Below are 15,482 nucleotides of genomic sequence, written 5' to 3' on the forward strand. Positions count from 1 at the left end.
ATCAAATATAATGACTTTGGAACATTGGAAGAGTGATAAATGGTAACAGGAAAAGGGGATCCTGTTCTTCACGGAATCTAAGAAATTTCCTCTTTGATAATTCAATTGATGTGACATGTTAATGCGAGGGGGCTCAAAAATAAGAAAATCAGGCAAATAAATGACCCAAGTAAAAATTTTAAACAATCACAAAATAAAGTTGAGAAAGACCAGCAACTTTTCAGACGCTCCTTCAACAATTTAAATTTTAACTAGTACTGAGAAACAAAAATTAAAGTTAAAAAACGAAGCAGGGAATGCTTAAAATAGGCCTAAAATGAATTGAAGCATTCTCTCATACATCTGTAAACAATGAAGTAAATGAGTTGAAGAAAAATTGTTGTGAAAGCAAAACAGAAAAAAAATGCCTACAACTAGTTCTTACTTCCACCGCAGGGATTGCCTTATCCCAGTATAGATAAGTCCCAAAGACCGCCCTATCAAGCTAACCAGAAAAAATGAGATAGCATCGCTCAGCCTAGAAATGACAGTTCTTATCAATGGCATCGCAATATCAGCCAATTCAAGGAGAAGACTGTAGTAATATCTCCTGAAAAGGTAAAGAAAGACGACAGTAAGTAAATCATATTTTGGGCTAGCTAATGCCTGCACATACAAAGACACAGGGACTAACAAGATGATTTGAACATGTTTTGATGTATGAACAGATGTCGTGACATCAGTAACCAGAAATAAAATCAGTTTTTCACATAATTTTTTAATCCAAGGAATAAGACTTAAAGTATGTTAAGGCTTCAATGGCTTGAAATGCCAGAATTATCAGTGCTGTAATATACCAACTAAATTACAATAAACAGCATTATAACTTCCGCTCTTTAGAGCCTATTCTGCACTGCATATGATATAAAAAGCATCAACAAATATATTTTCCTAATAACGAAGATTCTCATTATTTCATGAGGCTCAACAATATATTTGACACTGCATCTGATAGCTCCATGGCCAAGGATGAAAATATATAAGCCCTAAGAAGATCATCGTCAAGGTCTCAAGCTAAGAAATTGCAAACCAAGGTTGCTAGGCTTCAATGGGAAATCAAGAAGATACTTATCATCAGGGGTGGCTCTATGCCTAAAAAAATAAGGCACTCGCCTTAGGCCTCCAAATTTGAAGGGCCTCATCTTTTAGCAATAATAAAATAATTGTAAATATTTTTTAAAAATTGTACTGATTGTATAGTTTAATACGACAAGATTCAAAACACTTCTTTTACTTTTTTATTAAATTTCAAATTTCGTTTCAAGTCAAAATCATACAAATAAATTGAAACGAAGAGAGTACTATTTCTAGAAATGGTAATATTTTTTCATATATAAAAACAAAGATACAACTTTGGATCTCAAAATAATTTTTAAAGAAATATATTATCAACTTTGTATCTTAAAAAGCACACTAGAAGAATAAACTTTACATAAAAAATTTATTATTATTATTCAAAAGTTTAAGGCCTCTAATTTATTTTGGCTTTAAGCCACCAAAATGCTTGAGCCGCCCCTACTTATCATAGAAGAAGAGCCCAAGAATTATAGCGAACAATGGGCTAAGTGCTACACATTTTATTATCCAAGCCTAAGTCCACGAGGAAGAAGATTGGGGCCCACATGGAGCCCCAAAAGAGCTGAAAATTCTGCCCTAAATGGACTGAGAATCATGCCTACAAGGGCTTTTATTTGCACCCAAAAGTGGCTGCTTAGGCGTAAGGTTTTTGGTTCTAAAATTGACACTTTCCTTATTTTGCTAGGTAGTTTTGGGAAGTGTGACATTTGTTTCTACTTGTTTTCCTAGTTTAAAAGTTTCTTAGTTTAAAGTTTTCTAATTAGGTTTTAATACTTATTATTTTCAAAAAAGAAGAATTTGAATCTCATGGTGTTGGGAGAGACACACATTGGGCCCTATATAGGGGTATTACTTTTGCTCTTTGGACACAACATTATTATTAATGTTATTGAGAATTCTTTTCTTTACATATTTGTTTATTGACTATTTGGGATTTAACTTACAGTCTTACAAGAACTATTTGTTTTGACAGGTAAGATTAATTTTGTTCTTGATATCTGCAGCTCTTACGCGGTTAATTGAAGAAGTAATTAGTCGTATACCAATTGTCTTTAGTTATTCAATTAGGGGTCTAGATCACTTTCATCTAAGTTCTTTAATTGAATATGATAGTAAACATGATGAGCCTCCATTGACTACGTTTATGACAATCAATTAGGATTCCAAGTAATTACTTCCGAGATTTGCGGATTTATTTCTCGAATTTCGATCATCTTTAATTTTCTGTCTTTAATCTTCGCATTTTCTCTTCTGCATTATTTTCTCATTTTTTTTTTTAAAGTAAGTCGATTCTTCTCAACATCTCTTAAGAAAATAAAACAAACAGCAGCCAGCATTTTTACCAACAATTCCCTAATTGGTCAGTGGTAGAGCTAGTGTCCTGAACCTTACTATCATGTCCTTAGATTATAATTGTAATTATGTCCATTTAGGGCTCGTTTGGACGAGGGATAACTAATCTCAGGATTAATTTTAGGATGGGTTTATTCCATGTTTGATTGTGATAAAATTGTGGAATAACTTATCCCGAGATTGTAGTGTTATTTTTACCCTATGTTGAGGGTGGAATAACTGATCCCGAGATAATTAATCATGGGATAACTTGTTCGGTTGTTCCCCAACCAAACGAACCCTTAGTGTCGCCAATTAGCAATGTAACTCTTTGGGTAAACAATCATGCATTTCCTCTATTTACTGTCACTACATTATCTTATATATTTGTATTTGCTAAAGACATCAGCTACAACATTGGGGACGAAGTTTAAGTTTTCCATTAATCAAAAACTTAATAGGTTAGTTGTAGAATTAGAGTTCTAACATCCTAACTCAAGTATCACAATTAATGGACTGAAGTCCCAAAAATTACATAAAACACCCACAACTAAGAACCTTGACAATCAGCCAAGAAGATCCCAAGGCCCAGGGCATCAGAAGAAAAAACAAAATTGAAATACATAATGCGAAATAAAGCATGAGAATGAAGGGTTCTACTTACCATCCAGTCAATGCCCTAAGTTCCTTGGTGCGTTTAACAGGTATGGAGATTTGGTTGATCAAAATAGTACTCAATTGAGATAAAACAGGCTGAGAACTCATAACCCTAAGCTTCTTCCACCAATTATCATTTTGAACTTTGCTCTTGCTAGATTCCTCAATAAGCTGGCGTTGAAGTGTGTACAAGTCAAACCGATCTTCGTACATAGAGACAACTGCTTCCATGTTCTGATGGAACCATTGGCTCATAGCAGCCTGTTAAAACATTTCAAAATACAAACACTCATCACTAGATCAATATATTATCAATTGCAAAATGGATGTCCTCTAACACAGCCGGTGGCTTATAGCTTTAGACTTAAAAGCACTTGTAATTTTACAAGAGTATCTTTTGATATAGAAAATAAAAGTAAAACGTCACACAAACCCAAATACAAAATGAAGGAGCGCCTAAAAGTGTTGCATTCCGGAAAAAAGTTATGCACTTCTGATGTCTATACCGTAAAAAAGAATCATTTTTTGGAATTTTATTTTACCTTTTTCGACGACTTTAAGTCGAAAATCCAGAAATTGCATCGTAGTACAATATTATCACACAACCTGTCAATTTCAACAAACAAGCATGACATAAAACACGACCAAAACACATCTAACATTGCTCAATTAACTTTGAGATAACCTGTCCATCAAAAAAGGTAGAATAATATTTACTCCCTCCGATTCAATTTGTTTTACTTTTCTTTTTAGACCACTTCGAATTTAAATTTGAAGTCTAATTTGGGCCAGGATTTGTTCTCTTTAAACCAGGGCCCAAAACTTACTCAACAACAAAACCATCCAAGTCCAGCTGATAATGCTAAAAAGCCTATAAATCACAATGGCATTCCACGTGAGAGGCACATGGAAGGGGATAAAGGTCTTATAGAAATAAAGACCCAGCATCTAAGTTTTTGCAAGCCTTCAGGAACTGGGAAACAGAAACTGAGATGGAGAAAGATACGATGGTGAAAAAGGAAAGGGAAGCGAGAATTTTTTCTAACATTCAGAAAAAGATTCCCGGAACAAAATCAAAGGAGATTGACTGCGCCAAGGAAGGAAAAGAATCTGAAATCAGAATAGACAATGACAGGCAAGAGACAGAACAAAATTTGCAGATACAACAGATTCATGATGCTGATCCAGTCAATATTCAACCTCCAATTTCTCAAGAAGTTATTGGGAAAGAAGCATCAAATTGGGTTAATTCACGCATCGTAGAACTGAGCAATACTTATGGGGTGGCTTTTGAAGACTTTGAAAAGGAAACCATTGCATTGTTAATGAAGACTGATGAGAGAAAATCATTGTTAGATAATAAGGGTCCTCGGAAGGCAGTGTCTACTCGAAAGAGCAGAGGAATTGGGAAAAATGAATTGAAAAACCTAAAATCCAGCTTTAATGAAGAAGTGGAAGGTAGTAGAAGTAGGGGGAGGAACTTGAGTTTAATTTTTAAAAGAAAGTTAATCTATTGACATGAAATGTAAGGGGGTTAAACAACCAAAAAAGGAGAACTATGGTGAAGAGTTTAATGCAAAAAAGGAAGGCATTAGTTTACTGCCTTCAAGAAACAAAGATAAGGAAATTGAAGCAATGGCCAAGCAATTATGGTCATGCAGATGGATGAAATGTGGCTACCTAGAGACTGAGGGCAGTTGTGGGAGGATCCTGATGATGTGGGACAATAGAATTTGGAGTGGGAGTCTAGTTGAAATTGGCCAACAATCCATTACTTATGAGTTTGTATCAACTCATAATTTCTTTACTTGGTACCTCACTGGAGTGTATGCTCCACATACTAGAAACGAGAAGCTACTATGCTGGGAGGAATTGGATGCAGTCAGAACCTTATGTGATGGTCCTTGGGTCACTTGTGGAGACTTTAACACCAACAGAACCATGGAAGAAAGAAGAGGATGTAACCGAGTCTCTTTTGTTATGTCTGACTTCTCAAGGTGGATACAAGAGATGGAATTACATGACCCCCATTTAAATGGTGGAATCTTTTCTTGGTTTAGAGGCCTTAATCATCCCAGAGCAACTAGGCTAGGTAGATTCTTATTTTCTATGGAATGGGAAGAAAAGTTAAAAAATATCAAACAAAATTTGCTACCTAGGGTGCTCTCTGATCATCATCCTATCATGTTAGAATGTGGAAATTGGGAACAGAAAAGGCCAAACTTCAAGTTTGAGAACTGGTGACTCAAAGTGGAGGGTTTCACTAATTTGATCCAAGCTTGGTGGAGTGAATTTTTGGTGGAAGGATGCCCAGATTATAAGCTTTGTGTCAAACTAAGAATGCTCAAATAAAAAGAATAGTCTACTTGAAGAATTAGCTGAAATTGATGAATTTCAGGAAACAAGGGATTTGACTGAGGATGAAATGATGGTAAGAGCCACCATAGTATTGGAACTGGAAGAGCTAGCAAAAAATGAAGAATTCAAGTGGAGACAGAAATCCAGAGTACTATGGCTGAAACAAGGGGACAACAATACAAGATTTTTTCAAAGAATGGCAACATCGCATAGGAGGAACACACCATTGACAGGTAGATAGACAGAGGAGTGGCTGTAGAAGATCCTTCAGAAATCAGAAACACTATGGTTGATTTCTATAGGAAACTCTACTGAACCTGAGGACGGGAGACCTAGTTTTGACTTTCTGGATTGCCCAACTATTTCACAGGAGGAGAAGATCTGGATGCAAAGACCTTTCACTGAGACTGAGGTCTTAAATTGCTTAAAACAGTGTGATGGAGACGAAGCCCCACATCCTGATGGTTACACAATGAGCTTCTTCAAATCCCGCTGGGAAATATTAAAGAAAGACCTGATGCTGACAATTCATAACTTCCATCAAAATGAAGTTTTTGAAAAGTCTTTAAATGCCACTTTCATTGCATTGATTCCTAAAAAGGCTGGAGCAGAAGAGTTGAAAGATTTTAGACCTATCAGCTTGATAGGAGGAGTCTACAAGATTATTTCCAAACTAACTACTGAGAGGTTGAAGACAGTAATGGGGAAGCTGGTTGATGTACATCAAATGGCCTTTCTAAAAGGAAGGCAAATTATGGATGCTGCACGTATTGTTAATGAATAGGTGGACTCCGGAGTTAAGCAAAAAAATGCCAGAATTTTATGTAAGTTGGACATAGAAAAGGCATATGATCATGTCAATTGGACTTTCCTACTGAAGATTCTGAAGGACATGGGTTTTGGAAGGAAATGGCTTAACTGGATAAGATTCTGCATATCCAATGTTAAGTCCTCACTAATTATAAATGGAAACTCTGAGGGTTTCTTCCAATCACAACGGGGGGTTGAGGCAGGAAGACCCTCTCTCACCCTTCTTGTTCATTCTAGCATGGAAGGACTCAATCACATGTTCAGAAAAGTAAATGCCAATGGATGATTAAAAGGTTTTAAAGCTAAGGTGCAGGGGAACATAGATAAGGAGTTGGGGGTTACCCATCTACTCTATGCAGATGACTCTCTGATCTTCTGTGAGGCTGAGGTGACACAAATCAGACATCAGAGCAATTCTCACCATTTTGAAGGTATATCTAGGATCCATGTTAATTGGCAAAAGAGTTTCCTCTACCTAGTTAATCATGTAAGTAACATGCAGTTGCTAGCTTGCAATCTGGGATGCCAAACAGCAACACTACCTGCAAAGTATTTGGGCATGCCTTTGGGAGCAAGCAATAAGGACATAGAAGTGTGGAATGAAGTTCTGGAGAGATGTGACAGGAAACTAGCAAGGTGGAAAGGCCAATACCTCTCTTTGGGAGGAAGGTTGACACTGGTCAAATCAGTCCTAGATGCACTCCCATCCTATATGATGAGTCTATTTCCTATCCCAAAGAACATTGGGAGGAAGATCAACCAATTTAGAAGATCTTTCCTTTGGAGTGGAAACAGAGAGAACAGAGGCTATAAGCTAGTCACGAGGGACATACTCTCAGCAGGATGCATAAGGGACTGGGTGTAAAAAGACTAAGCCTTCAGAACTCATGTCTTCTTCAGAAATGGTTGTGGAGATTTTGCACTGAAGAGTTTCCATTGTGGAAGAGAGTCATCATTGAGAATTATAGCATGCAAAGCCATTGGTCCACTGAGGAGGTTCTGGGACCATTTGGTTGTAGTGTATGGAAGACCATCAGAAGACTATGGCCACAGTTCAAAGGTAACATTTCACTAAAGGTGGGAAATGGCAGGAACATTGAATTCTGGAATGATCTATGGATTGGAGAAGAATGTCTAAAAGCACTGTTTCCAGATCTGTTTATGCTCAGCCAACAGAGCAAGGACACAATCTTCCAAATGTAGAGCCCCCAGGGTTGGAATTTCATGTTCAGAAGAGCCCTCAATGATTGGGAGATTGAGAGAGTCACTAGCCTATTTCAGGTTCTAAATGCCTTCCCAGGTACCTCAATTGAACCTGATAAGCCTATATGGAGATTACAAAGTAAAGTAATGTTCACAGTAAAGTCATACTACTGAAGTAGTAATGCTGGTCAAGCACAGCTTAGAATCTGGCCATGAAAATTAATTTGGAAGATCAAAATACCTCTAAAGGTCTCATGTTTTGCTTGGTTGGTGTGTAGAAGGGCCTGCTTACACATGAAGTGCTTCAGAAGAAGGGTAGACAGATCTGTTCAAGGTGCTTTATGTGTGACCAAGATATTGAATTCAATGGGCATTTGTTCCTTCACTGTGAGGTTGCTGCTAACCTATGGAACATGTTTTTTTTATCCTTGGTGTGTGCTAGGTAATTCCATAGACCACTAAGGACTTACTAGACAACTGGAAGGAGATAGGAAGAAGAGACTCTGCTGAAGACTGGTGGGAGTTAATCCCAGCTTGCATATGGTGGACTCTGTGGAAAGAAAGGAATGCTAGATGTTTCAGGGATAAGAGAAACAACATTCAGAAGATTAGAATGAATTGTCTTAGTCTTTTTGTATTTTTGGTGTAAACAAGATATGGTGAGGGATATAGAACTTTTTGTTGATTTCATAGGAAATTTGTAATCTCCCATGGGGTAATTTTTGATGTGCTCTGATGAGATTGTAAGTGACCTATGCTCATCATTTTTTTAATGATGAGCTATTTGTGAATACACAGTTACCCTTATCTCAAAAAAAAAAACGAGTATTTAATTTTTGTTTTTCGACCACTTGCCGTTGAATGGAAAATAATATTTTAATATACTGATGAACGGACCGTCAAAATTAATCATGAATATTTACCGATGGAAGGTCTTAGGAAAGTATTGACAACATCTTATTTCCATTAAAAATTCATTAAGGTGAGTTGATTTCCGATCTTTCCAAAGTTGTCAAAAAACCATCAAAAATTTCTTGTTTCTGATGGCTTTTCTACCGCTTCAGTCAAAAATTGCAGAAACTCCAGCAGTGAAGTAATTGGAGGTGACTTTTTTCTGGAGAAGAAGAAGAAGTAGAGGTGACAGGTGAAACTTTATTTAATCCTTATTGTCATCTATAAAAGCATAATGTGCACTTAGAGCAGCATTCTGGAAAATGTAAGAAGTGGACATCATTTCGACATTTACACTATGAAATTTACATGTTTATGCCTAACCTTATTTGTAGAAATATTAGGATTCATTGTAAATAGGGATTAGTTAGGATTTATTTCTGTATTGTATTTGTTTCTATATTTAGAGGATGTGGTATTATTTCCAGATCCTGTACAGTTGTACATATCTCCTAGGATTGGGTAGTTGCTATTTTAGAGGGATTTCTTTCCTAAGATCAAGGAACCACATTCGGATCCTTCATGTATATATAGGGCTTTTATGCCCGATTCTTAAAAGATAAGTGAATAATTCATAATTCCACATGGTATCAGAGCAAATTTGAAACCCTAATCAGCCTCTCCTCTCACTCCTAAAGTCCGGCATGGCCACAGAAACTCACTCCCAATCTGAGGTCACCTCAAGCCCGAATCAATCTCTCCCTACCCACCATGGAAACTCTGAGAGTTTTCATCCCATCACAGGTCATAAGTTAAATGGCCACAATTTTCTCCAATGGTCACAATCCGTTATGCTGTTCATATGTGGGCGTGGCAAAGATGATCACCTCACAGGGGCTGCTACTGCTCCCAAGCCTGATGATCCCAACTTCAAAGCTTGGAAGGCCGAAAACAGCATGGTGATGGCATGGCTGATCAGTTCCATGACCATAGAAATTGGAGAAAATTTTCTTCTCTACACAACTGCAAAAGAAATTTGGGATGCTGCCCGAGATACGTACTCTAGCAACGACAACACTTCAGAATTATTCGCCATCGAGAGTACTCTCCACGATCTACGTCAAGGCCAGTTGTCTGTCACTGCCTACTACAATCTGCTGACTCGATATTGGCAGTAGTTGGATCTCTACGAAGTTCATACGTGGAAGTGTTCTGAAGACCAAGCTAAAGTTCAGAGAATGGTAGAAACAAAAAGAGTATTCAAGTTTCTTATGGGTCTCAACAAGGATCTAGATGAAGTCAGGGGTAGAATACTAGGAATCAAACCACTGCCACCAATCAGGGAAGTTTTCTCTGAGGTCCGAAGGGAAGAAAGCCGAAAGAAAGTTATGATGGGGATATCACCTTCAAACCCACAAGGTGACAGATCAGCACTTGCTGCTCGGGGACCTTCTTATCACAGCACAAACTCACGGCAAGGAGGAAATCACTCAGCATTTAATGAAAACAGGCCCAAGAGTGGACGACCCTGGTGTGACCACTGCAGCAAGCCTGGCCATACCCGGGATACTTGTTGGAAGCTACACGGGAAGCCAGCCGATTGGAAACCAAAACGGGTGACTAATGACTATGAAAGCCGTGGACACTTGGTCTCCTCAACTGATCCTTCTCAGACCGAGACATGTCAGTCTAGCAATCCTCCTCAGGCCGAGACATATCCATTCAGCAAAGAACAGATGGATATGCTACAGAAGATGTTTAACTCCGCACAACATTCCTCTTCTCTGATTCCTTCCACCCCGAGTACAGGAAATATAGCTCAAACAGGTATTCCACCAGCTGCCTTTACAGTTTTAAATGAATCTTCGCAGTCCTGGATAGTAGATTCTGGCGCCTCAGATCACATGACAGGAGATGCACGATTGTTTGATGATATAGAACCGTGCCCCTCAAATTTATGTGTCCGTATAGCCGATGGGAGCAGCTCCAAAGTGACAGGCCTCGGTACCATCACAGTGTCACCGAATATCACCCTCAAATCTGTCCTTTTTGTCCCTAATCTCACTTGCAATTTATTATCTGTTAGTAAACTTACTCAGGATAGCAAATGCACAACTAATTTTCGTGCCAACACTTGTGTTTTTCAGGATTTGGACTCGGGGAAGACGATTGGCAATGCTGAGATTTGTGCAGGCCTATACCACCTTAGAATGCAACCAGATTCAAAACACTCCTCCAACCATTCTCAACTCGAGTCAACTAGTCTTTCCATATCAAGTCACGGCCAAAAGTCTATTTATTTCAGTTCAAATAAGGATAGTGAGATTATGAACTTACACTATCGTCTAGGACATCCCAATTTTATTTATCTATCTCGGTTGTATCCCTCATTATTCAGAAATAAAAATCCGCAATTTTTTCAATGTGATATTTGTCAATTCTCAAAGCATACCCGTGCATTCTATTCACCTCAATCACACAAGCAATCTCACCCTTTTTCTTTTATACACAGTGACATTTGGGGAAAAACAAGGGTGAGTAATGTAACAGGGGCTAGGTGGTTCTTACTGTTTGTGGATGATCATACTCGTCTCTCATGGGTGTTTCTAATGAAGGAAAAATCAGAAACCAAACATCTCTTCATAAAATTTCATACAATGATAAAAAACCAATTCGAGACAAATATCCAAGTCCTTAAAACCGATAATGCCCCTGACTATTTCAATAGCATTCTTGGTGACTATCTCTCTGACCACGGAATTGTGCATCAAAGTTCATGTGTCGACACACCTCAGCAAAATGGGGTTGCCGAGCGTAAAAATAGGCATTTACTTGAAACTGCTCGAGCACTCCTCTTCACATCTAATGTTCCCAAACACTTCTGGGGAGATGCCATTCTTACTGCCACCTATCTCATTAACCGGATGCCATCCCGTGTATTAAAGTTCAAATCCCCATGTCAAGCTCTTCTAGAGTCTTTTCCTCATACCCACCTAATCTCAGATATACCTCCAAAAATTTTTGGTTGTACTGTCTTTGTACACATCCATCCTCATCTCCGGAGCAAACTTGACCCAAAAGCCTCCAAGTGCATCTTTCTCGGCTATTCTCCGTCTCAAAAGGGTTATAAATGTTATGACCCTTCAACCCGGAAATTTTTCACCTCCATGGATGTCACTTTCTTTGAAAACAAACCATTCTACACGGCTGTTCAGGGGGGAAATATGACAGAACATCCTCTCATGATTGAAGGTATTAACACGGAGACAACCTCATCTCAAGTACTTTCTTCAATACCTGCAGAGCCTACCCAGATTGCTCCTAGTCTATCCCCACATGTGTATGAACCTGTCCAAACAGTGTCTACTGAACCTTTAGCCGACCGAACTTCACCAACAAAACCGGGGAACACATATCTTAGCCCACAAAAAGAAATCCTGGTCTATTCCCGAAGAAGGAAGCAAGATAAGGAGGTAAAACCTGTACAATCTCAACAGTGCCGTGAGTCTCAACCGAATCCCACTCCTGACGAATCTCAAGGTATGCTTCCTAGTGAATCTACTAATATTGATAATGCTGATCTTCCTATTGCTCTAAGGAAGGGGGTTCGGACTTGCACTTCACATCCAATAAAAAATTTCATATCGTACAAGGAATTGTCACCCAATTATCATGTGTTTTTGTCTAGACTTGATGAGATTCAGGTTCCAACTTCAGTTCATGAGGCTCTAGAAATCCCAGCCTGGAAAGCTGCTACCTTTGAAGAAGTCAAGGCGTTAGAGAAGAACCGGACATGGGAGATTACAACTCTTCCTCCAGGAAAACGAACAGTAGGCTGCAAGTGGATTTTTTCGGTTAAATATAAAGCTGATGGAACGGTTGAGCGATACAAGGCGCGGTTGGTGGCTAAAGGATTCACTCAATCATACGGGATAGACTACCAAGAAACTTTTGCACCGGTTGCCAAGTTAAACACCATCAGAGTTTTGTTATCTATTGCCGCTAACCTTGATTGGCCGTTGCATCAACTTGATGTCAAAAACGCCTTCCTCAATGGTGACCTCGAGGAAGAAGTTTTTATGGACATTCCACCAGGTTTTAACACATAGGAAAATCAAGGCAAAGTCTGCAAACTCAGAAAGTCTCTCTACGGCCTCAAACAGTCCCCTCGTGCTTGGTTCGATAGGTTCTCGAAAGTTCTCAAAGGGACCGGATACACTCAATGCCAAGCAGATCACACTCTCTTTGTCAAACACACATCGAATCAGAAGGTAACAATTCTTATAGTCTATGTTGATGATATAGTCCTTACCGGTAATGATTACATAGAAGCTATCCGTCTTAAAAGTCTCTTGTCAAGGGAATTTGAGATTAAAGATCTCGGAAATTTAAAATATTTCCTGGGAATGGAAGTTGCTAGATCAAGGAAAGGCATCTTTATCTCCCAAAGGAAGTATGTCATTGATCTTCTAAAGGAGACAGGAATGCTAGGGAGTAAACCAGCCGACACACCAATGGATCCATACAACAAAGTAGGATCTAAACAGGGCAGTACACCGGTAGACAAAGGGCGGTATCAAAGGTTAGTAGGAAGACTAATCTACCTGTCTCATACAAGACCAGACATCGGGTTCTCAGTGAGTGTTATAAGTCAGTTTATGAATAGCCCCACAGAAGAGCATATGGAGGCAGCATATCGAATCCTAAGATATCTCAAAAGCACACCGGGCAAAGGACTAGCATTTACAAAGGTTCCTGAGAGAGGTATCAAGGTGTTTACTGATGCGGATTGGGCTGGATCTCTATGTGACAAAAGGTCCACCTCAGGCTACTGTACATTTGTGTGGGGCAATCTCGTTACTTGGAGAAGTAAGAAACAGTCCGTAGTTGCAAGGAGTAGTGCAGAAGCCGAGTATCGTGCAATGGCACACGGAATATGTGAAGGTATGTGGCTTAAAAGATTACTCAGTGAACTCAAAGTTGAGAACTCAGAGTCAATTACGCTCCTGTGTGACAACCAATCAGCTATAAGCATTGCACGGAACCCTGTCCATCATGATCGAACAAAACATGTTGAGGTTGACCGGCATTTCATAAGCGAGAAGATTGAAGCTAAAGTCATCAACCTGGGATACACTCCATCACAACAGCAAACCGCTGATATCCTAACTAAAGCTCTCCAAAGGCCTATATTTGAAGATCTATGCTCCAAGCTGGGAATGATCAACATATACTCCCCAGCTTGAGGGGGGGTGTAGAAATATTAGGATTCATTGTAAATAGGGATTAGTTAGGATTTATTTCTGTATTGTATTTGTTTCTATATTTAGAGGATGTGGTATTATTTCCAGATCCTGTACAGTTGTACATATCTCCTAGGATTGGGTAGTTGCTATTTTAGAGGGATTTCTTTCCTAAAATCAAGGAACCACATTCGGATCCTTCATGTATATATAGGGCTTTTATGCCTGATTCTTAAAAGATAAGTGAATAATTCATAATTCCACATTATCTGTGAGAAATATAAGCGAAAAATATTATTGAATTGTGTATCTACATTATTACACGGAGACTCTATTTATAGACAATACAATACAATCCTTTACAAGTAGGATACTATTTACTATTTCTATTCCTATTACTATTCATATTCCTATTCTAAGTATATATTTATTCTTATTCTAACACTCTCCCTCAAGCTAGTGCATACAAGTCACATGTACCTAGCTTGGTACAAATGTAATTAATACTAGGACCGATGAGGGGCTTGGTGAGATATCTGCAAGTTGATCACTTGACTTCACAAAATTAACAGTCAATCTCAATGTGCTCAGTCTTCTCATGAAATACTTGATTTGATGCACAATGCCGGTCAATCTCAATGTGTTTGGTCTTCTCATGAAATACTGGACTTGATGCATTATGTCGATAAAACACAGAATGATATATTCCTAAATTGCAGTGTTGAACTTCCCAAAACCAGAGAAGATGATCAAAATGGTCCTTAATATAGGGGGTTTGCAAGTGTTATGGTCCTTTATATATACTACTTAACTGAAATAGTCCTCCATGTATGCAAAATGTGATCGTTTTGATCCTAAGCCCTAAAACATAACGGTTGTTGTGAAATTCTAACCAAGAAATTTAATAAGTTGCATTTTCTCACTATTGAAACCAACGAGTGATGTTTGTGAATTAAATCGGGTTTCCGATGGATGATTTGTGAAGTGAGCTTAGGAATTATTCCTGAAAGGCTGTGGATTGAACTTGGGACTGAATTGGTGTTCATCTGCATCATGGTGGATCTTTCGGCGTTGACTCCATTGACACCGCCATAAAAAATTGGAGCTCCCTTGAAGAAATCCGATGATTTTTTTTCCTCTCGCACAAAATGGACCTTTTAATTCCCAAATGATACCTTAATTACTGCAAAAAAAAAGTATTTTTGTGAACTTATCATTTTCTGTACTAAAAAAGAGGGCATTTTTGAGTTTGTCGGATGAGGAGGGAGGGTAGCCGGACGAGGATTGAAACTTTAGTGGATTTGACTGTTATTGGTGCAATTACTGTTTAGAAGTTTTGAATTTGGTTTCTGTAAGGTTGTTTTGATGTTAATTAGAAAATATGAGTTAGCTTTTCTTTTAATCCCCTTAATGGAGTACTGATTAGTTTTGTTTCAGATATATATATATATCTAGCTCAATTTTGGCTTTTCTGCTTAACACGGAACTGATGAAACAAAATGGAGGCAGAGGAAGGGAAGAGTGGAGAAGACAATTGTTTTGCATTTTTTCCGTTAAATTTAACGGCAACCATTATGTTTTAGGGTTTAGGACCAAAACAATCACATTTTGCATACATAAAGGACTATTTCAGTTAAATAGTATATATCAAGGACCATCACACTTCAAAACCCCTACATTAAGGACCATTTTGATCATTTTCTCTCCCAAACCAAGCTTTCGAAGACTGTTTCAGACCAAAGAGTGACTTACACAATCGACACACAAGGCTACCAGACTCTCCCTGAGCAACAAAACTAAGTGGTTGCTCCATGTATACTTCTTCACAGTGTAGCGGCAGCCCAAAAGTGCTCAAAATCTGGTATAGAATCT

At 38.4% G+C, this 15,482-nt stretch overlaps 1 protein-coding gene across 5 annotated transcripts in view; it reads right to left on the reverse strand.

Moving 5' to 3' along the window:
• Positions 1-237: 237 nt before the first annotated feature.
• Positions 238-15,482, reverse strand: part of LOC129882666 (uncharacterized) — a 30,146-nt gene continuing 14,901 nt past the window's right edge. For all 5 annotated transcript variants that reach the window (XM_055957062.1, XM_055957064.1, XM_055957061.1 and 2 more), the window contains 2 exons: positions 3,113-3,366; positions 238-589 (listed from right to left, as the gene is read on the reverse strand). In XM_055957062.1, coding sequence (XP_055813037.1) covers positions 421-589; positions 3,113-3,366 — 423 coding nt within the window. In that variant the 3' untranslated portion in view covers positions 238-420. The remainder of the gene's footprint in view (positions 590-3,112; positions 3,367-15,482) is intronic.

Source organism: Solanum dulcamara, chromosome 3, assembly GCF_947179165.1.
Source record: "Solanum dulcamara chromosome 3, daSolDulc1.2, whole genome shotgun sequence".
NCBI classification, from domain to species: domain Eukaryota; kingdom Viridiplantae; phylum Streptophyta; class Magnoliopsida; order Solanales; family Solanaceae; genus Solanum; species Solanum dulcamara.